The sequence below is a fragment of the Galeopterus variegatus genome, unplaced genomic scaffold (genome assembly GCF_000696425.1).
Source record: "Galeopterus variegatus unplaced genomic scaffold, G_variegatus-3.0.2 Scaffold1109, whole genome shotgun sequence".
NCBI lineage: Eukaryota > Metazoa > Chordata > Mammalia > Dermoptera > Cynocephalidae > Galeopterus > Galeopterus variegatus.
The window spans coordinates 246,890-270,020 of NW_007727220.1; the positions used below are offsets into that span (position 1 = coordinate 246,890).

Genomic DNA, 23,131 nt, shown 5'->3' on the forward strand with positions numbered 1-23,131 from the left:
GAAATGAGAATTTTTCCATAAGTCCTTTAATTTATCTGATGACTTCATCAGGTAATTACAAAATCCAAGTGGTTTTAACATCTAGAAAACTAAAATTTAAGCTCTAAAACGAACTACAGAAATGTGAACCCTCACTTGTAAACAGCCCCCGGCGGGCCTGTCCTCTGCCCGGTGGGGGTGGGGGCGGAGGCAAGTGGGTGAGGCTGTGTGGCCCATCCCTCAGGGCAGGTGCAGGCTACTGGGTAAGGCTGGACTGCCAGACAGCGACCTGGGGACAGCCAGAAGCTTTGCCTTAAGGAACAGGACCACCAAGCTCGAGCACACGCCACCTTCAGCCTCCTCTGGCCGTGCTGCCAGCCCTTGGTCCTATGTCTGTGTGAGGTTTACAAATAAAGCCTCCAATGTCAAACATCTCCTTTTAAATTGTGCTCGTTGTCAACAGGCTGAGCCCTGGTTTACTGCAGCACCCACTGGGACCAAAGGGCTGTTGGGTCTCGGCGCTCCTCCAGGGTCTGGGGGCTGCTGCAGTCCTGCTTCTCCAAGCTCACTGCCTGGTCGGGGGCTTCGTGTGTGGCCGGAGAAAAGCGTAATTACAGTTAGGGAAACTGCACCTCTACCCATCCTGACGTGCTGGCCATCCCTCCCCTGGGGTCATGGCCTCTCTGGCACACGCCCTGTGCCCTCCTGGGTGCTGGCTTGGGCCTGCAGGTTCAGGTTCACCTAGGCGCTCACCATGACCCCTAAGCCCCCACCTGCTTTTACACATGTGAGTTATCAGGCAGCAGCTGGACAAGAAGGGACTGGGGACAGCCTGGAGGAGGGCAAGGGGGTGAGGGAGGGGATTAGAAGGCCATTCTAGAGCCAGAGCCCTGCTCACAGAAGGGGCAGCTGCAGAGGGACAGGCTGGGGAGGAGGTGTCAGTGACTGGTGCAAGGCAAGATGACAGTGGGCAGAGCTGTGTCACGAAGGTCCCTGGGCAGTGCGTGGAGGTGGGCGAGGGGCATGGGCGGGGCAGGGAGGCTCTGCCTGCCATCCAGGGAGCCAGGGCTTGGCCTGCAGCTTCAGCATCAGAGATGGGAAAAGAGAACAACCAAGGATCAAGCTTAAGTCCGGTCCTGAGAGCCCCAGCAAGGGGTGGTGGAAATGGCTTTTGAAAGTAACACTAAGACTGGAGTCCAGGGTCCTCAACCTCCAGTTCCATCAGAACCCCTGAGGGTTGTCGCATCACATCCCGAGGAGCCCCAGCCCCCGGAGGCTCCAGTTCAGGTCTGGGCTCTGCAAATCCGTATCTCTAACAAGGTACCAGGTGATAGTGCTGGTCAGGGACCCATGCTGAGTAAACAGGCTGTCCCTAAGATGACGGAAGAGGGATTAAGAAAACCAGATGGGGACCCGATCCCTCCTCACTGTCCCGGCCTGCCCACTGGAGGCCTGCACCTCAGGTTTGGTCTAGGGCCAGACCCTGTGCTGGAGGTCCAAGAAGTGGGCTCTGGCTGGGCCCATGCCTTGGAAACAGGGCCTGGCCACTTGGCACCAGGTAAGGAATAAGGAGGCTGTGGGCTCCCAGGGGCCAGGAAAGGGGACCCAGGCAACAGGCAAGAGCTTTATTGGATCACAGCCTGCAGGGTAGGCTTATGAAGGCAGAAAACTCAGGGCCCCGCAGCCCTGCATCCGTACCAGGATCTAGAGCATCTGGCCTGTTGCTACCAGGAGCTGAAGTCCCCAAAACCTCGGCTGGGCTTTTTGGCCACAGGGGCGGCTGTACTGGTTGATGGTTCTTCCTCTTTTACTCGTTTCCTGGAAAGAGAACCAGATTCCAGCTGCCGGGCAGGCATCAGGCCCCAAGCTGGGAGCCCACACCCCGAAGTGCTGCAGTCTTCACATATCCCACATCTACACACGGCCCCCCAAATACATATCACTGCTCCCCTGTCCCCTAAATCTTGGTCTCTGTGCACAGGTGCAGATCCCTTTGGCTGCAGTGGCCCCCAGGACACACAGTCACTGCTTGAGTCTAGTGCACGTGGCTTTCACCCCCACCAGGTTCTGACTCAGGGCCATCAGTAGGTCCTTGTAGAGCACTGTTAGATGGGTCCCTGCCTTTTGGAGGGACACATGGGAGAGGCCAGCCCCATCCCACTCACGTGGTGGCCGGGTTGATGTACTTGCCCACCCCCTGGCGGTACGTCTGGGGGCCCTGGCTCCCCGGCTGGGGCTGACTGGTCTTCACTTTGTCCTCCAGGGCCACCTCGAGCTGCGTCTTCTTCCGCTGCTCGGCAATCTGTGGCAGAGCAGGGCCGTGGCTGACCAGGAGCCTCAGGTGGGGACGGACCCTGGGTTTGGGGGTGTGAGGGCCCCTCCTGCCCCAGCAAGGAAGGACTTGCCTGGAGCCCTCCCCAGGGGCAGCCCCACGTCTCCCTCACCTGAGCATCGGCCTCCTCATAAGGGTCCACAAACACCGTGGTGGCGTCGATGCGGATCTCCTCCTGCCAGCGGAAGGGGGCTGAGGGCCGGCGCCAGCAGGCTCCTCCCTCCCGCCCACCCAGCGCCAACTTGGCAGTGGTCCCTCTGGTCTCCCTGGGCACATACCTTAGGGCGATCAGTTTTGGGGTCACTTTCCACATTCTCCATGGATGTCAGCGTGTCAAAGCCCCCAACAACCCTGCAGCAGAGGGATGGAGGCGGGTCTGCACGTGCCCAGGCAGGATATCCCACAAGGGCCACACAGTCAGATGGGCCGGCAGGGCTCGGGCAGCAACTTAGCTGCGAGCCAGGATGGGCCACAGGAGAAATGAGGGGGGCCAGGAGACCACAGCCCTGGCCAAACCCAGTTCCCTGCTGCCTGGTTTTGTAAATCAAGTTTTATTGGACAGAACCCCACCCGCTTGCTTCCATGCTGTCTATTCTGTTTCATGCTGCACCAAAGAGTACTTGTCACAGAGACCGTGTGGCCCACAAAACTGGAAATACCACCTGGGCCTTTACAGGAAAAGTCTGCCAACCCCTGGACTAAGGGACCAAGAGCAAGACAAGATGTGGCCCAGACTTCCGATTCGGGCACTATCAAAGTGCCCAGAGGTGGGGGGCGTGAGTCGGACAGGGCAGCTGGCCCAAGCTTCCCCCTCTCCTTAGCCCGGCAGGTCTGGAGAGCCAAGCCACCCGGGCCGATGGGGCCTGCCCTCGCAGCTGCTCTGGAGCAGTCTGGGATGGGAGGGAGGGGCAAGTGGGAAACCAGAACCCAGCCCTGCCCCATCGAGGGACTAGGTAGAGGACCAAGGCTGGGAACCGGGAGAAAGGAGGAGATGAAGCAAGGATGGAAACAAGGAACCGTGGGTAACTGAACGGGCACAGACCAAGAAAATGTCATGTCTAATTTGGCATCAAAAGGGGGTGAAATTAAAATACCCGATGACACCAACGTGGAGGACGGGCGGGTGGCTGGGAGGAAAGCCTTTGACAGACAGGGCTTGTCTGGGAGGAAAGTTGAGACGTTACCTAGTTGCTCAAGACTTTAAACAGATGCACTTCTTGACTTAAACATCTGACTTCCAAACCAGGAGAAAGAGAAGAGGAGGAAATGAAAAGAAATATTAAAAAGGATGACTAGAAAGCACAGAGGAGGGGGCCGGGAAGCAGTTCCCTGACCGGAAGGTTAAGTGCGCACTTCCGACTGTCAGGATGAATTAAAACAACCAAAATGCAGGCATGTCCCTAAAGAGACAGCCCTAGAATGCGACAATCTGAAAGGCTGAAAGTGAAAGGAGGGAAGGAGACAGTGTACAAGAGATGAAGGCAAAAAGCGACCTGGGATGTGTCACAGTGAACAAGAGCAGGAAGCCAATCCCCGGAGAGGGGAGGGCGGCACCCTTGTCCCCAACAGCCTGCACAGACTCGCTGGTGAGAGACACAGGACACAACCACCAAGTGCATGGAACACGCATCACCCAGCCAACTGGGGACACACTCCTGAAATCACCAGGTCGAACCACACACGAGGCCACCAGGCGAGTCTCCACAGATGTCAACCCTGCAACAGTGCAGACCTGAACTCTGACCTGCAAGTGGTGCTCTCTCTTGCTAGTTGCTAACACAGTTAAGGAAGCCAGAAAGAGAATAAAATAAAACTGAAGAAAATAGGAAGGAAAGAACAATGAAGGGGAAAACAAAGATGTGACAGAAATTAAAGTCTGAAGTTCCTTAAAAAGACTGAAATAAGCAAACCTTTGGCAAGAATTGTCAGAGAAAGTACAAAACAATATCAGGGGAAAAAAAAAAAACACGCGACTGATCTACCAGCAGTTTTATAAGCTAGTTAAGCTGAAGAGTTAATATATAATAAAGTGACCCACCCCCAAACAGCAGCAAAAACAAACCACGTGCCCGAACTACATGGAAATCAGAAACAGTCCTAGACCATTCCTGGCTAAGAAGTTAGAGGGGAAACTAGAAACAACCAGCAAGCCATGGAAAGGGATGTGCACCTTCAACAGCTGCCGACCCAACTATCTTCTATGGCCAAGAGCAAGACATGAGATTAAGAAAGTGGAGAGACCCCAAGGTCAAGTGTTTGGATCCCCATACCGGCAGCTGCGAAAAAAAAAAAGTGGAGAGAGAACAGATACCGGGAAGAGCAATTAAAGAGAGACACGGAACACATCACACAGAAGGTAAAAACTGGTAAGCCCCACAGAAAGCACTGAGCTAAACAAGAAATGCAAGCGCCATGAGGAAAGAGGCAGGAGGCGTGAGCTTGGACAGAGCAACAAGGAGAGCACGTGCCGTCCTTGGCCAGCTGCTAACAGCTGACTTCAGTGTAATCTTAACTAGAAGGCCACAGCTGGCGCAGCTCCCAGCACACGGTGGGCGCGCCCCTCAACCAAAACCTGATGGAGCCAGTCCACAGCCGGCAGAGTGAGCCACAAAGCAGCGGCAGGCCAGGGTTTACTCCAAGAATGCCAAGTTGGAAAGGCCAGGCTACTCGGTGGCTGCATCCACAAATTCCAGGAGGATAAGCAAAGCGTATGATCGTCATAACAAATGCTAAGAAAAAGCCTCTGGAAATTCAGCCACCTCTTCTGGAAATTCAGCCACCTCTTCTAAAATATAGGCCCAGCGACAAATGTCATCAGATGGCAGAACAGCACTCACTTAGGAAGGCAGAAGTGGCCACTTTGCTGCTTCCTAACACGCCTGCCAGTGTCATGACCCGACTGATGTGCACACCAGGGGAGTGGAGAGGAGGCCACATTTCACTGGCAAGCTTGAGCCTCTAGAAAACCCAAGAAACTTATAAAACTACCTGAATTATAAGATAATTTGATAAAGTGGCTAGTTATAATAATATATATATATAATATATAATAAAAATTTTTCTTTACATGAGCAATAATCCCCTAAAAGTGGGCAGAAAAAATCCATTTACAAAAATATTACAAATTATAAAATTCTATATATAATATATAATAAAAATTTTTCTTTACATGAGCAATAATCCCCTAAAAGTGGGCAGGAAAAAATCCATTTACAAAAATATTACAAATTATAAAATTCTTTTTTTTTTTTTTAAAAGATGACCGGTAAGGGGATCTTTACCCTTGACTTGGTGTTGTCAGCACCACGCTCACCCAAGTGAGCCACAGGCTGGCCCCAAATTATAAAATTCTTAAGGAGTAGCTTTATCTAGAAAGGCAGAGGACCCATGTCAAGAAAACCATAAAATCAGGGCTGGCCATTAGCTCACTTAGGAGGGCATGGTGCTGGTAACACAAGATCACAGGTTCAGATCCACATACCGGCCAGCCACCAAAAACAAAACAGAAAAAAATATAAAATCACATTTTAAAAACTGTTTTTTTTTGTTTGTTTGTTTTGGCAGTTGGCCAGCATTAACAAATAAAAGACATCAGGCCAGCCCGGTGGCGCACTCGGTAGAGTGCGGCGCTTGGGAGCACGGCGGCGCTCCCACCGAGGGTTCGGATCCCATATAGAGACCGGTCTGCTCACTGGTTGAGCGCAGTGCGGGCGCGACACCGAGGGTTGCGATCCCGTTGCCGGTCATGGTACGGGTGCGACACTGAGGGTTGCGATCCCATTACCAGTCATGAAAAAAGACAAAAAGGAAAAAAACAAACAAACAAAAAACAAATAAAAGACGTATCCAAAGGGAAAGTCAAGCCACATTCTTAGACACGTCTATCCTTCTGAAACACGATGCCTGGCCTTCCTGCCACAGTGGCGCTCCCCACCTGCTGACACTCACCACACACCGCAGGGCCACACGCTCTGCCTTGGGCCTCCTGTGTCTTTCTGGGCACCTCCCTGCCCAGGCTGCCCCCGCACACTTTCCTCCTCCCCACGTGCTGGCCTACGAAGCTAAACTCCCCCGGCACAGCCTCCTCGCCACACACACACACTCCCCACCAGCATAGCTTCCAAGAGGCCTTTCTGGACCTCCCAGTAATGACTGGCTCTGTCCTCTCACAGCACATGCTCCGCATGCAGTTCTGCCTGTGACTTGCTCAGGGGCTCCCCATTTGAACACAGGTGACACTCAGTTGATCCAGGACCAACACACTCTTTAGGGAGAGGCCGCCAGGAAGAGCTGTGAGTCACCTCCCCAGGCCCGCCCCACAGCCAGCCCACAACCCAGACTCACAACTGAGACTTGTTGCTGTTGGGCCCCGAGTTGGCCATGCTGAGTATGCCCCGGCCCGTGTGCGAGAGGTTGGGCCGGAACTCGTCTCTGAAGGGCTTTCCCCAGTATGACTCCCCACCTGTAAAAAGAAGAGCTCAGCTGGCAGTGAGAATGACTGGGCCCAGCGGGGCCAGCCCCAGAAACCCAGTCCCAAGGGGCCTCAGGCGCTTGCTGGGCCCTGTCTGGGGCAGGAACACCTTCCAGGGCAGTTCAGGCCCTGAGGCCCCCTCAGCACCAGCTCCCCCTGGAGCTCCTGCACCTTCACACAGGTAGGCAGCAGCTCATCGTCCCAGCCTAGCATGGGGCCTGCCCCAGGACAGGGACTAAAACTCAAGGCCATAAGTCACTACCACTCGCGCTATTCTGGACTGAGGTGTGTGCCTGGGACAAGCAGCTGCCAGGCTGAGTGGGCTTTGAGAGGTAGCAAGGTGCCCCTGGGGCCCAGGGAGGACGCAGTGCATTCCCGTTCCCCTCCATGTATCCTGTGGGCCTTGCAACCTCACAACCATCTCGAAATGAGAAAACCAAGGTCCAGCCTGAGGGGCACTGCACACTGGCAGCCCGCCTGTGCTTCCACCCCTGGTCTATCAGATTCTGTGTCCGGAGCTCACTGCACAGCCCCTGCCTGCCTCCCCCTTGCCCTGCGGAGCACACCAGACCTACCCGTGCCTGTGCCTGTGGGGTCGCCCCCTTGGATCTGCGAACAGAACAAAAGCCAGTGAGCAGGTCGTATCCGAGTCCCCACTCCCCACCGCCCGCTCTGACTAAAGGACTCCCCCAACCCCCAGATGGCTCCACGAGGTCTGAGCTCATGGTGAGGACAAGGGGCCCTCCCAGGCCACCTGTCTGCATGAACCCAGTTCTGCCTGAGCCAGGGACTCACAGGCCAGCCTGCAGGTTCCCTGACAGAGGGTTCACCTACAGGACAGCCCTGCCCCCATGGCCTGGCCTGGGTGCCCGTCTGTAGCCAGTGCTGTCCCGCATCACTCACCACAAAGTTCCTGATGGATCTGTGAAAGATGGTGCCATCGTAGTAATGCTTCTTGCAAAGCTTGATGAAGTTTTCACAGGTTTTTGGTGTCTGCAAAATAGCCCAATACTTCCTGTGAGACACGTGGGAGCTCACAGCAGGGTTATAAAAACCACACGGAGCCTTCGTCACATGGCAGGCAGGCAGCTGCCTGGCCTGCAGAGCCTCGAGCCCTCAGTCTGCTCCAGCCCCACTGGATAGGGAAGGGCCCATGAAGCTAAACAACGGGCTACTGGCCACTGCGTGACTGGGGTGAGTGCTGCAGGGAGGAGGGGCAGGGCAGCGGGGTCGGCCCCTTCTCTGGGTACGTGTGCACACCAAGGGGGCGCTGTGCCGCTCACAGGGCCACTCTGGGGAGAAAGCAGGGGGCCCCATAGCTGCCTCTTGGGGACAGACTGAATTTTCTACCAGCATGTAAGAGCTGCCGCTCCCTGTCTGAGACACAGCTGTCAAGTGGAACCCACCAGGTCGCAGTGCAGCTCCAGGTTGAGGTCGCCCCTGCTGGTGTGCAGCCGCACATAGCCCTTCTTCTTAACAAACTGGTAGCGCAGCACGTCCTCATCGATGGCAGCTGCGAGCAGAAGCTCTAGCTCCACAGCCGCCCTCCACCGCATGGTGGCCCCTCCACGCCCGGCACCACTGGCCTCTGACACACAGGCTCAGCACCAGGGCACGGCCCCAGCCCTGGGCCAAGTGCAGGGTCGGAGGCCGAGGGTGCACCCTGGCCACGCAGGCTCGCCTGGCCCCATGGGGCAGTGGCTGGCAGTTAAGGGAGGAAGCTGGGAACACCTGGACACAGGCTGGGGTGGGGAGCATGGGAGTGGAAGGACTTGGGGCTCAGGTAACAGTGGGAGCCACTGACAAGCCTAGGCACGTGCCCACAAAACCACCAAGGCGGGGACCACAGCAGCACGACAGGGAGGAGCCTCCTGGCCCAGGCCTGGTACTCATCACACACACCCCAACACGAATCCCACCTTCCAAGAGGTCCTGTCTCCACACTCCCACTCCTGATCGCCTGAGAGACCATGCAGTGCAAGCACGACTGAGCAAGGCTGAGGAGGGCAGGCGGGGAGGAGGGCATCCACCCTCTGCCACCATTAAGTCGCACCGCTGGTGACTGGAGAGTCAAAGGCAGCTACCTGCTTCGTGCGTGGTCTCTGGAACCATGGCTGTGGAAGTGAAGGAGGCACTGACCTTCCCCGTGGAATAGTGCGCCTGTCGAGAAAACCATGGTGGCAGGTTAGCACCTGGCCCTGGGAGGCCACGGATGCAGGCACCGCCTGGAAGCCAGTCACATGCCACCACTGCCGCCACTGCCACCCAGGCCTTGCAGAGAGCCCCTCCTCCAGGAAGACTTCCCTGACTACTGCCCATGGGGCCAGCAGAGCGGCCCAGCCCACAGCGGCTCCCCTCTGAGGGCCTACAGCTGCGAGCCACAGGACCAGAGGATGAGGGCGCAGCAATGGCAGCAGGAGGACACCAAGGCAGGGCCACAGTGGGGGGGGGAGGGGCCACGGGGGAGCCAGGGCCTCAGCTGGCACTGACTCTCATGTTGTTACATCAAACCCTGGAAAAGAAATACCCCACAGGACTGGCTCCCTCCAGGACTGGGGTAGGAGTGACTTTGTGTTTCTTTTTAAAGGTTCCAAATTTTCTACAGTAAATATATTAACTCTTTAATTGGGAACAAAAAGCCCCAATAAATGTTATTTTTAAAATCCTACATAAAGAGAAAAAAGAAGGCTTTCTCCCCATCAGAAGAAAATACACCAAAGCACTAAGGGCGGCTGTGGTAGAGTGGGGGGCTGCAGACAGCAGCCTTTCTTCTTTACACTTTCCAGGGCTGGCTGCTCAGCTCACGCGGGAGAGCGTGGTGCTACTAACACTAATGTCATGGATTCAGATCCCACACCAGACAGCCGCCAAAAAAAAAAATTCCGGATTTTCCTGGATAATTCCCCTGGGCTCCAGCGCACCAGGCTCTGTACAATAGGAGTAGCTCTTCAGCCCAACAAAGGCAGACACAAATCCCACACTATGGCTCAGGGAACCACTGTCCCCCTCAGCATCACAACAGTCCCTGAAATACCCACCATCTCTCTCTGGATCTGCTCTGGGCATCGTGTGGCCAGTGCCTGTGCACCCAGGGAGCCACGCCCTCCTGGCTACTATGGAATCACATGTCCTGGGGCTGCTGTGTCACAAGGGACAGAAGCAGCTTCCAGATCCACTGGAGCCTCTGGGCAGCTGTCCACCCAACCCATCTGCTCCTGGCTCGGGCTGAAAACAAGAGTACAGGACAGACCTTCCACAGCTGGGGCCACCACCCGATCTTCAACGCCAGTGAGGATGTCTGTACCACCCCCACCACCTTCTTGGAGCCATCGTGGGGGAGCCCTGAGGCCTGGGGATCCAGGGCCCCTGAGGGCGCCACAGCTCTGGAGGGGGTCCAGGCCCCAAGCCCCACCTCCAGCACCATTCCTCAGGGCTCCACTCACGGCATTCAGTTTGTCCACTTTCTTCTTCTCTGGCACTTTCATGGTGGCCGCCAGAATCTCATCTCCTTTGAACTCTTTGTAGAGCTCCTGCAGGGTCTCGCGAGTCTCAGCGTTTGTGTTTTTCAAATAATAAGACGGGTCCTGTTTGGCCTTTTCTTCATCTACAAAACAGCACCGTGGTCTAAGCAGCTGTGCCCTAGCAGTGTCCCCAGACACAAGTGATGGGGACAGAGATCCAGAGCCAATGGCAACAGCAAAAGCTGCAGGCGGTGATGCCAGGGCCGCCCAGCCACACGTGGGCCCCATGCTGCTACCATGTCACAGTAGCACTGGTGGACACAGCAAAGCTGGGTGCCCAGGGCACACAGCACCATGTGCCTGGCCACAGGCCAAGAGGGGTCTCCCCAGGCAGTTAACAGGGATGGGGGGCTTTGGGTCGACTTCTATTTTTTCCTTATATTTATGTGTATATTTCAATCTTTTTATAGTAGAGGTTTTGCTTTTGTAATTTTAAAAGTTATTCTTATTTACAATAATAGAAGCAAAAAATAAAAGATAAAAAAATAAAATAATAGAAGCATTTAGCATCTTTAGGGATGTGAAGTGGCCAATCCATGCCATTCTGAGGGGCGTGTGCTGCCTGCTGGCTGAGGGCACAGCGCACCCTATGGAGCACGGTCAGCAGCCCCCCAGCACGGGCACAGTGGGCCCCAGTCCCTGGCCTCTGGGTCTTCCGAGCTTTGATGTCCCTGATCGTGTGCTCAGCCTACATATGTTCTAAGTAGTCCATACGACATGTATCACCAAGTGCCTGGGACACTGGCATCTGCAGCACCGAGGCCAACTGATCTCTGAGCATGAGGACCCACTTTCACCCTGCAACGTGCTCAGCAATGTGCCCACTGATCCGGAGTGAGCAGAGGGACCAAGGGCCCAGCTGGCCACGGGACTTAGGCCTGACCTAAGCCAGAGCCTCCTTCCAGGGACACCTCCATCAGTGAACCTGGACAGAGAGAGGAATCCAGAAAGAGATTCCCGAGGAAAAGGAAGTGAGATATCCTGGCAGGGTGGCTAGTGTCGCCTATCGGTGTTTCCATGCTGCAGTCAGCTCTGATTGTCTGAACATCTGAAGGAAATCCAGGGCCCTCTGGCTTGAGCCAGATCCCTGGACTCCCTGGCCCCAGGCAGGCAGGGGCTTGGCCCAGGGAGTACGGCTAGTTTCTCCCAAACCCCTCGCACCCAGCCCAGCTCCTGACTGCACATACCTGGGTCTGTTACTCTCATGTTATTTTTAACATGAAAGAAGTTGGAGACATTGAACTTGTCCAAATTGGTGGGGTCCTGCAGCAAAAAGGAAATGCCCAGCAGAATGAACCCAGCACTACAGCCAGGCCCCCAGCCTGCGGCCGCACAGCTCCCACACATGGCAAAGGACAGGCAGGTGTGGGGGATGGAGGGGGCAGGGGAGAGGCCAGTGGCTGCACTGAAGCCTGTAGGGCGAGTAGGGAAGAGGGGCAGGGGCTCCACCCCAGGCAACAAACAGGGGTGGGGTGGGGATGAAGGCACAGACTGGCTAGCTGCTCTCCAAACTGTGTCCCCTCCCTCCAGGGAACACAGCTAAGGATCATCCCTTGCTGTTAGGAAGCCAGGGATGGCCTGAGTTTTGGCCGAGGGAAAATGGGCAGCTGTGGGGCCACCCTCCGATGAGAATGGGAGAAGCACAGAGGGGACTGGTTGTTCCTGCAAGCCGGCCCAGGCCACACGCGGCTCCATCCGGGCAGCCTCCTGCTTTCCTAGGTTGTTTTTCATCAATTCAGTCAGAGTCCTCCGACAGATTCTGGGGCACACAGTACATGCCAGCTCCTGCCCTTGAGACAGCCGCAGCAGATCCAGCCTGTGCAGCAGCCATTCTGATGCCCTCATATGGCTTTGGGGGCAGACATGAGGGGCCCTGACATGCGAGGGCATCAGAGGAGGAGCCGTGAGAGTCAGACTGGGGCAGCGGCCTGGGCCAAGGCCCAGGCGACCGAGAGCAGGAGGACCAGAGGTTGGGAGCATGAAGGGCAACTGGGGAACCACAGCTGGCCAGGGTCACAGGAGAGAAGACCACCGAGCCTGGCGTGAAGCAGTGGGTAGGCAGGGGGAGCTGACTGAACGTTCTGGGTGGTCCTTCCCATGAGAAGGGGACACTCACCTGGAGGGTGATAATGTCCTGCCGGGAGAAGGGCTCGTCAGTCAGCAGGTCTCGGAAGTTCTTGGCCTTGATGTTTAGCTGCTCCACAGCCTGCAGCCGGGAGGTAGTGTGGAGTTACAGTGCCGCAGGGAGGCCTGGAGCCAGCCCAGACTGAGTGCCATTTCAGAGGTGGGGAAACGGCGGAGACCACCCTGCACACGCCACAGGCTGGCAGGGGTGGCCCCTCGGTGACAAGCACAGCTTGCTGAGCCCTACAGTGAGCCAGACCCAACCCTTTCAGCAAAACTCCCCGTGGGACGCTCTCGTGGCACACATTTTACAGATCAGCAAAGAGATTCAGGAAGGCCACCCACCCAGCCACTCCCCTCTTTACTGAGCACCTCCCAGGTACCAGGGGCTAGGCCAGGGGCAGGCATGAGCAAACCCACAAGACACCTGCTCCAAAGCCCATCAGGGTGTGCTTCAGGCAAGCAGCAGCCTCCAGAGCCCTGGGGTAGTACTGGCCACCCAGGCCCTGCAAACGTGCAGGTGTAGGAAAGAAAACAGCAGCAAGGAAGGCTCTCCTTCACTGTGGGGCCTGCTGCCTGCCCTCCCCTGAGCAGGAGAACACTCCTCTCCTCCTACACCCACTCCCAGCCAGAATCCTCCTACCAGCCCAGATCCACTCCTTCCTGGGGACAGCTCCCTCCAGGACAGTGCTTGGCCTGGCCTGCTCCAGGGCTCAGCACTCCCCTTGAAGCCCTGGGGCCTGTCCTTAGAGCACAGGTTCCCTCCCCAGGGCTGGTCTCTGCTGAAGACATGGGGAGGACCCTCTGGGGTACAAGGACCCTAGCTTGGCAGCCAGAACTGCCTGGATTTCAGGTCCAGAGGTGACAAGAAACACACACCCCCTTTCCTGACCTATCTGAAAGAAGGCTGCCCAGGCTGAGCTTCTGCAGGATGCCCTGTGCTGGTGGCTGTGACTGTAAACTCCATGAGGACAGGCCATGTCCGCCGTGCTCAGCCCACCCCCAGCACCTGGCCAGCAGGTGCCTCCCCAGGGCACACTCCCAAGGGCCTCCATCCACACACTCCCCACACCCTCCAAGGCGACCACCCACCTCGTAGGCATAGACGTTACCAGTTGTCCTAATGGCCACGATGTGTGTGTTGTCGGTGAACACAGTGAACAGCACCGGGCAGTGGTATTTCTCTAGAGAGAAGGCACGCACAGAGAGGCCAGTCACCCCCACTGGCTTTGAACTTTCCAGTGAAGACCACTGGGGCCAGGCCAGGAGAGAACTCAGGCCCCAGGTCAGAGAAAGAGAGGAGGTGGAAGCCCACATCAGCTGCCCAGAGCGGGCAACCAGAGGCGGGCAGCTGCTTACCCGCCCCCCCATTACCATCAGGAAACTCCTATTCATCCCGGGACACACTGTGCTTTTTCTCTGAGTTCACTCATTCGTTCACCTGCGAACCCAGCACTGACTGGGCCAGACTCTGGGGTCAGACAGGGAGGCAGAATGGCCCAGCCTCACATGCTTTCAGCATCTCCCTGCAACACATGCACCCAGTAAGCACAGACAACCACCTAAACCAGGCATCTGCACGGGCAAAAGGAGACCTGGGCCAAGCCCACAAAGAACCTGGAGCAAGATCAGCACCCAGAGTGGGGCTGGGTGGGCAGGTCACTTCAGCTCAGATGTGTGGCCAGGAGTACAGCACAGGGCGTTAGGGACATAAAGTAGGAGGGCCACAGCGCTGGGCTGGGGCTTAATGAGTAGTGATGCGGGGAAGCCCTGTCCAAGAGCCACCTGGCAAGTCCCTCCAGGCCATTACGCCTATGCCTGGCTGCCCACCCCAGGTCTCAGCCTGATCAAATTCTGCCTCCAGCAATGAACAGACTGCAGCTTCAGCCAGATATGGCCTGTACCCCTCAGAACCTGACTGTGCTCACAAAGGCCACTAGCAGCTCACAATGGCCTGATTGCCCTTGTGGGAAAAAGAGCCTAGCACCCAAGACTGTACCCCAACCCACCCCACCTCAAAACTATCTGGACCTTTAAGAAGAAATCAAATGACATCTTCTGAGAAACTAAAAGCAAGTGTCCAGCTGGATCAGAAGGGATTGACTGATTGTGTACAAGACCTTGGTGAGAGCAGGAACCCCGGATTCTGCCAGCCATGCCTCGAGCTGGCTGTGATAGGATAACTCACCTTCACTGTTCTTGGCAAAGTTCAGCTTGATCAGGGACCTCCCGTCTAGTTTCTGGAAGAAGCATAATAATAACAATAACGACTAAGTGACTGATGTAAAGAGATGCTGAGGTTGTGAAACTGGGTGAAAGAGAGAGACTAGAAAGGACTCTGACCAGCCAATCCTTTGCAGCTACAGACAACAGGTAAAGCCACAGGGGTGACCTGGGGAGGCCCCAGGACACAGGATGAGCTGGAAAGAGGCTGCAGAACGGTGCACTGTTACACTGTTATTAGGAGTATAAAATGATGTGGCTGCTTGGAGGGTGATTTGTCAGTAGCTACCACAACTGAGACTGAAAATGCACCCAACCAGTGACCCAGCAGTCCCAGAAGGATATCCTGCGTGCCCAAAGGACATTCTCTGCACATCTGTTTGTAATAGCAAATGACTCAAAATCCAGCACAGCACACGCGCAGAGAAGGACATGCGCAGCCATCGCAGAGTAAGGCAGTGTCCTCTGTGCATACACATTCACGCGGACATTTGTGACACAGTGCAGGAGCCCAAAGCAAGGAAAAGAAAGGCTCACGCACTAGGATAGCATCTGCTGCCCAAGAAAAGCCATATACACGTGTACATTCGTGTGCCTGCAGGAGACATATCCAGAGAGTGCTCCATGAATGGGTCTCTACCACTTGCGTGTACATGAAAACCACCAGAGCAAAAGCACAGGAGGACGGTGTGCCAGCATCACCCACACTCCTGCACAGCCACCCACCTCTCCATTGCTGGGGTTGGTCCCGTACTTCTTAAGCCATGGCACGATGTTCCTGGAGGGAAGAGAGAACAGAAAGCATCACCAGGGTGGTTGGGCACCACTAGGTGACAGCCACACAGTCCTGAAGAGCTGCTTCCAGGTAAGAGGCCTGTGAATGGGTTTCACTTCACTTTAGGAGAGGAAGAGCTCCTTGCTGCCTCAAAGGAAGTGGAGGAATATTTGTGGACACGTGAGTTCCAAAATATGTTCAGAGTTTTATTATAGCTACGTATAAACAACAAAAACTATAACTAGCAAAAACAGGTATAAATAAACGTGGATATGTCTGTGCAATGAAATACTGTGCAGGGCTGGCCGGTTAGCTCACTTGGTTAGAGCTGGTGCCGATAACACCAAGGTCAAGGGTTTGGATCCCCTTACTACCAGCCACCAAAAAAAGAAAAAGAAAGGAAGGAAGTACAGAGTAAGCATCAAAAATTATAGTTTCAGAGACTTCTGAGTCACAGGGAGGAGAAAGCCTCATTATAACTGAGTGAAAAATGGACTCAGAACTATCTTCACAGTGTTATCTCAACCATGTTCCTACAAATAAACTCACAGAATTAAGAGGAGTATATTTACAGTGGTTATCCTGGATAGTGGGATTATGGTAAAATTTTCTTTTTTTCTTTGAAACATTTTCCAAATATTCTAAAATGAGCATGAAACATGAAAAAAATTCTAGAAGCTGGCTTATGCTGGAACATAAAACAGCATAATGCTTCAAAATACAGCACTGGGGGCCGGCCCGGTGGCGCACTCAGTAGAGTGTGGCGCTTGGGAGCGTGGCGCGCTCCCGCCGAGGGTTCGGATCCCATATAGAGACCGGTCCGCTCACTGGTTGAGCATGGTGCAGGCGTGACACTGAGGGTTGCGATCCCGTTGCCGGTCGCGGTGCGGGCGTGACACTGAGGGTTGCAATCCCGTTACCGGTCACGAAAAAAGACAAAAAGGAAAAAAAAAAATACAGCACTGGGAAAGTATGCACCTAACTACGGCTCTGAGTGAAAAATACTCGGCTCAGGGCCGACCTGCAGCTCACTCGGGAGAGTGTGGTGCTGATAACACCAAGGCCACGGGTTCAGATCCCTATATAGGGATGGCTGGTTGGCTCACTCAGGAGAGCGTGGTGCTGACAACACCAAGTCAAGGGTTAAGATCCCCTTACCAGTCATCTTTAAAAAAAAAAAGAAAAGAAAAAGAAAAATACTCAGCTCATTAACATTCCAAAACAGGTTCAGCTGTGCCAATTAGAACACTAGGACCTCCCACGTGGGGGTGAGGCAGGGGTCAAATTCATTCCAGGCAGTGACAGTAGCACCTGCCAGTCACAGCTGCCTGACTGGGAGCCACAGAAGCCCTCCTGCCACTTCCCTGAGGCCTTGGCTGTCCCACCTGGGTTCCCCCAAGAGGCCCCCCGCAGGGCTCCCAAAGCTGCTGAGACCAGGGGTTTGGCAACCTCAGCGTTGCCTGGTTCAGCAATACTGGAGCCACAAACCCTTGAATTGGCCCAATATCGCCTTCCTTAGTAGGTGTCAACAATCTCACCACCTCTGTTAGATCAAAATTCAAGGGAAAACTCACAGCAAGTCAAAGACGACACCTTCAGGGGTGCAGACCGGGTAGACGAAGGGCTGCAGAGAGAGACTGAAAAAAGGACAAAGTCACTCCTGGTCAGCATTGTGATGTCTCCCTTTGGCCCTTCCTCCTTCAGTTGTTCCTTCAACAATTCCAGGGACTCCTCTGCACAGCCTGCGCTGGCTGCCAGCACCAGAGGCAACCTGATGTCCCATCCTTCAGAGGCTCCGGGTACAAACCATTAAGTCCAAGGCCGGGGTTCCAGGGCATGGCAACAGCCTGGCTTCTCTCATGCCCTCTGTGTGTCATGCAATGGTTCTGTCATCATGTTCAAGTCCAAAAGAAGTCCCTGGAGGTGGCCTCAGGAGGGCAGAACTAAAATTCACTCTCCAAAACCTCAAGCAGCAGGCAAGCCATGCTTTTCTACTGAGAGCTGCCCTCTCCCATCCCAAGAGAGTCTGATGGGGCTTTCGTGCCTTAGGGTGCCCTGCCTGCCCCTGACCACAAAGTTTAAACACAATTTCCCACATTTCCAAGGGGTGGGTGCACAACTCAGGCAAGACCCAAGTCTCTGGGAGCCCTTGCAAAGTACTGATACATAGATGTGGGGATAGAGAGAACTCCAAAGGCCCCAACCACCACAAGCCATTTCCCCCCCACAGACAGCCTGCTGAGGAAAAGCAAAGTCCACACATGAGAGCTAGTAGCCTTTTTTCTTGCATGGAGATTCTGTCACTAGCCAGCCAGAGCCCTGGGTAACCTGGCTTCTGTTTGTACATCAAACACCTACGAGTTTAGTCAGCACAGATCAGTCCCCAGGACCTGAAAAGTCTGGCAGCACTGAGGCTCTGGCCCTGCTGGGCTACCACCAGGCCTGGTGTGGTGACCTCTCAGGATGCTCGTTGCCCCAGGGAGCCCTCTCTGGCCAACCTCCTACTCTAACTGCAGCAGTAGTGGTGGTTCTGGAGGCTGACAACAAAGCAGGTTCCAGACATCATGGCAATGAACACACATCTGCTCCCCAAAGCATATTTTTCCCATAATCCAAGGTAGTTAAAAAATGGGTGAGATGCAGATCAGAGACCTCTTCGAGGAACTGGAATGATGCATGGAAGCACTTCCATCACCTCGAATCACTCGGGTAAGACCACATTCCCACGAGGCCAACGACAAACCTGGTGGGGGTGGGGAGAAATCCTTGGCCTCATTTGTTCCTCCTCTCTGAGCAGGAGCCGGGAAGCAGAAAAGTGCCCACTAAGCACTGCATGGGAGCTTCCTGGGGGCCCCTGGGCAGATGTGGGGAGGCCCTGTTGGGCTGCAGCAGCTGCACCCCCAGGCCTCCCTGCACTGTGCATGGCCCCTCTGCCCCTTTGTCATTGCACTGTGCTATCTGGCTGGCTGGCCTCAACTCAGGTGCCACAATCACCAGAAGAGCTTTGTCAGCTGTCAAGGCTCACTCTAGCTTACAGAATCAGAATTCAGGGGGATGCTATGTAGAAGCACATGTGTCCAGGACAAAGGTGACCACTGCCCAGGCTTGAAGAAACTTAGGCCCAAGGGGACCACCAGACCTGCCCACTCCCCAGTCCCTTCTCCCTAAAGAGGCACAGTGTGCTGAGGTTCATTGTTCCTAGTCCTGCTTCTCCAACAGGCCCCCTTTTGTTCATACACATACCAACTTGGGCCGGGAAAAAGCATTTTGAGGGGCTCTGTATCTGGGTCCCTCCTGATCCCCACCAGTGACCTGAGTTCCCAAGTATGGGAGAAGAGCCTCCCGGTGTCATTACCATTACTGCTGCTATTGACAACAAATGTAAACACAGATACAGTAAGCAGAAAAGACCCACTAGCTGTGGCCATTGTGGGGTACTTCTCTCCCAGTTCGGAAAGATCCAGGTGCAGGACTCAGAACCCCAACTGTATCCCCAAGGAGGAGGTTCACTATCAGAAAGTACCGACAGTGTAAGAGAACCAACACAAAGGAGTGATAAACTTGCAAAACTCTTACCTGCAGTGGTCAAAAGGTAAACGACGAAAATTTGTCTGTGGGATATCTATTTAAAATGAAATAAGAAACAGAAAACTTATTCTGTAAAATATTTCATCTGTGTGCTCCTATCAACAATTCAATTACATTTTATGAAAAAGTTTGTGTGAATTACCTAGTATAGCAATTTCTGTGGATTAAAAACCTTTTAACAGATATAACCAAAAAAAAATTCTTAAAAACTCAGAAGAAAAAGTAAAAACTTTTCTTTTTCATGGCTGGCTGGTTATAGGATCTGAACCAGCCAGCCTTGGTGTAAAGGTATAAACTTTTTTCCTCCCATTAAAATTATAATTGTGCTCTCTTGGGCCGGCCCGGTGGCGCACTGGATAGTGTGCTGCTTGGGAAGCGCGGCGGCGCTCCCGCCCGAGGGTTCGGATCCCACATACAGACCGGTTCCCGCTCACTGGCTGAGCGAGGCGCGGGAGCAGCGCCGGGGGTTGCGATCCCGTTGCCGGTCCCCGGTCCGGTGCGGGGGCAACACTGAGGGTTGCGATCCGTTGCCAGACACGGAAAAAGACAAAAGACAAAAAAAAAAAATAAAAAAAATAAAAAAATAAAAAATAATAATTGTGCTCTCTTTACTGCAGCCTTGATAGCTTTGGATAGTATCACTTTTTTTATTCTTTATTAACTTGATAGAGAAAAAAATGTTATTTTAACCTATGTTCTATAAAATCATCACTGAGATGAAACCTGTTCTCTTATGTTGAGTATATTTCCTCTTTTGTGAACTGTGCCCTCAGCCCATTTGTGTACCAGAGTTTCCATGTTCTTATTAATTGTCCATTTTTACAGCTCACTGTATACCGAAGACATCCTTCCTTAATACCACCCCCAACCCCAGGGAGAACAGAAGGATTTCATGCCTTACCTGCCTTTTTGCCACCATAGAAGTGAGTGTATTCAGCACAGGTAATGTACCTGAAGAAGAAAGAGGGAATGTTACTTACCACCTCCCTTTATATAGAGGACTGAGTCTTTGGAAGTAAGTGATTGATGAATTTGCTCATTTAGCAAATGCTTATTAAACACCTACTATATGTCACACACATAATGATCAACACAAAAGACATGGGCATACACAACTAGTAAATAAATACATTGCTTTAAAGGAAATGAAATAAAAATGTAACATTAGCCAAGCTGGGGCCACTGGAGCTCAGGGGAAGAGGAGGAGAGACCTACGGAGTTCATGAAGGCAGGAGAAGCCACAATGAAAGAAAAAACTGCTCTCAGCGTTTTGGGCTGTGGCCACCTTAAGGCTGCAAATGCTGAGCACACAGAGCAGGAGCAGGCAAAAGCCGCAGCTGTGCCCTTTGGATGGAGTTGCTTGGAGGCGGCAGGGGAGAAGAGGGCCTTGGTGGCCCCCAGGACAGCAAGCCCACTAATGGGGTCCCCGTGAACCCACGCAGGAGTGAGGAGCCAGAACAGCTGAAAAAGGGGAGCCATTCAGAGGCCGGTGAGTCATCGCAAGGGACCGGTGCAGGGCCCATCCCATGGGAAGTGTTTGGAGCACGGCAGTGGAGGAGACAGGCCCTCCAGGAGAACACCAGGACACAAAAAGGACAGACGATCCACCCCACAATCAGCGCAGGACCACTCGGAAGAGACTAGATGGGAATGCAGAATTGCATGGGGTGCAGTTTGATGAAAACACTCAGGCCCAGATCAGAGTTTCTACACAACCCAGGTGCACCATGTCTCTGGAGAGCTGGAAGTACCTATAAGGTCAACCATTAAATCCTGAGCAGCACAAAAAGCCTTCCCTAGGGAAACAGAAGCAAAGCTGCAATTTAGCTCAACCACAGAGCTCAAGTGCTAGTTCCCACAGGAAGTTCCCCCGTTTTAGAAGTAAGCAAAGGACAACAAATTAGATCCAGCCCAGGCACACCAGCAGTGCCTGGGGCCCGCCAGGGGACATGAGGCATGGAGCCAGGGACTGGACCTCTGCCTGCAACCAGGCACACCATGCCAATGCCTTAGTACCCTCCTGGGGACCTGAGACCGGACTGCCCTCCCACAACCAGGCACACCATTCCAGAGCCTTGGGGCCCACCCAGGGACCTGAGGCATGGAGAAGGGAACCGGACACCTCTCCCACAACCAGGCACACCGTACCAGCACCTTGGGGCCCACCCAGGGATCCGAGGCATGGAGAAGGGAACCAGAACCCCCTCCCACAACCAGGCACACTGCACCAGTGCCTCCGGGCCCACCTGGGAACCTGAGACATGAAGCCAGGGACTGGACTGCTCTCCCACAACCAGGCACACTATTCCTGAGCCTCAGGGCCCACCCGGGGACCCAAGGCATGGAGAAGGGGACCAGACCACCCTCCCACAACCAGGCACACCACGCCAGCACCTCTGGGCCTGCCCAGGGATCCGAACCCCCTCCCACAACCAGGCACACTGCACTAGCACCTCGGGACCCGCCCAGGGACCCGAGACATGAAGCCAGGGACTGGATCACCCTCCCACAACCAGGCACACCATGCCAGCACCTTTGGGCCTGTCCAGGGACCCAAGGCATGGAGAAGGAGACCAGACACCCTCCCACAACCAGTATATCACATCAGTGCCTTGCGGCCCTCCTGGGGACCTGAGGCATGGATAAGGGGACTGGACACCCCTCCCACAACCAGGCACACTGAACCAGCACCTCAGGGCCCACCCGGGGACTCAAGGTGTGGAGGTGTGGAAATGGGGACCAGACCCCCCTCCCCACAACCAGGCATACTGCGCCAGCACCTCAGGGCCTGCCTGGGGACCCCAGGAATGGAGCTGAGGACCAGACACTCCCCACAATCAGGCTACTGCCAGCACCAAGGAGCATGCCAAAACATCATCTCCATGTGGGTGGTCCACCACAGCCACCACAATAACCATGGCTGCTGTGAAGCAGCTAGACACCACACCCTTCGTGCAGATGTACGCCAGCCACTGGAGTGCATTTACACAAGGAGAATCACTAGTAGAGATAAAGAAAAAAATAGGAGGTCTCTCTCCACAAAGCCCATTCCAGAGTGACAGAAGAAGCATCTGCTCTATGATAATACTGGGGGACCCGATCACACCTCTCAGCATTGGACAGATCATCTAGGCAACAAATCAACAGAGTAATCATTACTCTTTCAGAAGGAGAGAAGAAATCTAGGGTAATTAGAGGGGGGAGGGAGAGGGAGAGGGGGATGGGGAGAGATTGGACAAGAGGCATAAAGAATAAGTATGATTCGTAACAAGATATATGCTAGTAATATTGATTTGATCAACATATCTCAATGTTTTTTTTTTGTTTTTTTTTTAAAAAGATGACCGGTAAGGGGATCTCAACCCTTGGCTTGGTGTTGTCAGCACCACGCTCAGCCAGTGAGCAAACCGGCCATCCCTATATGGGATCCGAACCCGCGGCCTTGGTGTTATCAACACCGCACTCTACCGAGTGAGCCACGGGCCGGCCCAACATATCTCAATGTTGAACCCACAAAATATGTATAAACAACTTTGATTCAATAAAATTTAAATAAATAAATAAATGAAATGAAACGAAATGAAATGAAATGAGAAGGAACTGGGCATGTGAAGATCTTGGGGAAGAGCTTTCCAGGCAGGAGGACCAGCAGGCAGATCAAATATAAAAGCCCTGAGGCAGGAAAAGCTGGGTGTGTTCCAGAAGAAGGGAGAAGTCACTGGAGAAAAGCATGCACAGGGCACGCAGCAGCAGATGAAGACAGAGGCACTGACTGTGGCTGGATCACGAAGGGCCTCGCAGGCCATGGTAAGGGCTCTGGATGTGCCCTAAGTGGGACAGAAAGCTGTCGGCGGGTCTCAAGAAGGGCCCTGGGATGATCTAATGTATGTCTCAAAGGATCATATGAAAAAATGCTCAACATCACTCAGCATTCAGGAAATGCAAATCAAAACCACACTGAGATACCATCTCACCCCAGTTAGGATGGCTAAAATCCAAAAGACTCTGAACGATAAATGCAGGCAAGGTTACGGAGGAAAAGGAACTCTCATACACTGTTGGTGGGACTGTAAAATGGTGCAGCCTCCATGGAAAATGGTATGGAGGTTCCTCAAACA

The 23,131-nt window shown here is 54.0% G+C and overlaps 1 protein-coding gene across 1 annotated transcript in view; it reads right to left on the minus strand.

Annotated features, from left to right (window-relative positions):
- Positions 1–9: 9 nt before the first annotated feature.
- The window catches only part of PPIL2 (peptidylprolyl isomerase (cyclophilin)-like 2), a 25,701-nt gene continuing 2,579 nt past the window's right edge, over positions 10–23,131 (minus strand). The window contains 19 exon segments of the mRNA XM_008574809.1: positions 10–562; positions 1,678–1,789; positions 2,141–2,281; positions 2,424–2,486; positions 2,590–2,662; positions 6,656–6,773; positions 7,358–7,391; positions 7,686–7,775; positions 8,189–8,295; positions 8,867–8,942; positions 10,226–10,386; positions 11,491–11,566; positions 12,420–12,509; positions 13,520–13,611; positions 14,616–14,667; positions 15,377–15,428; positions 17,000–17,062; positions 19,002–19,047; positions 19,915–19,964. Of these exon segments, the coding sequence (XP_008573031.1) occupies positions 456–562; positions 1,678–1,789; positions 2,141–2,281; positions 2,424–2,486; positions 2,590–2,662; positions 6,656–6,773; positions 7,358–7,391; positions 7,686–7,775; positions 8,189–8,295; positions 8,867–8,942; positions 10,226–10,386; positions 11,491–11,566; positions 12,420–12,509; positions 13,520–13,611; positions 14,616–14,667; positions 15,377–15,428; positions 17,000–17,062; positions 19,002–19,047; positions 19,915–19,964 (1,603 nt within the window). The 3' untranslated portion in view covers positions 10–455.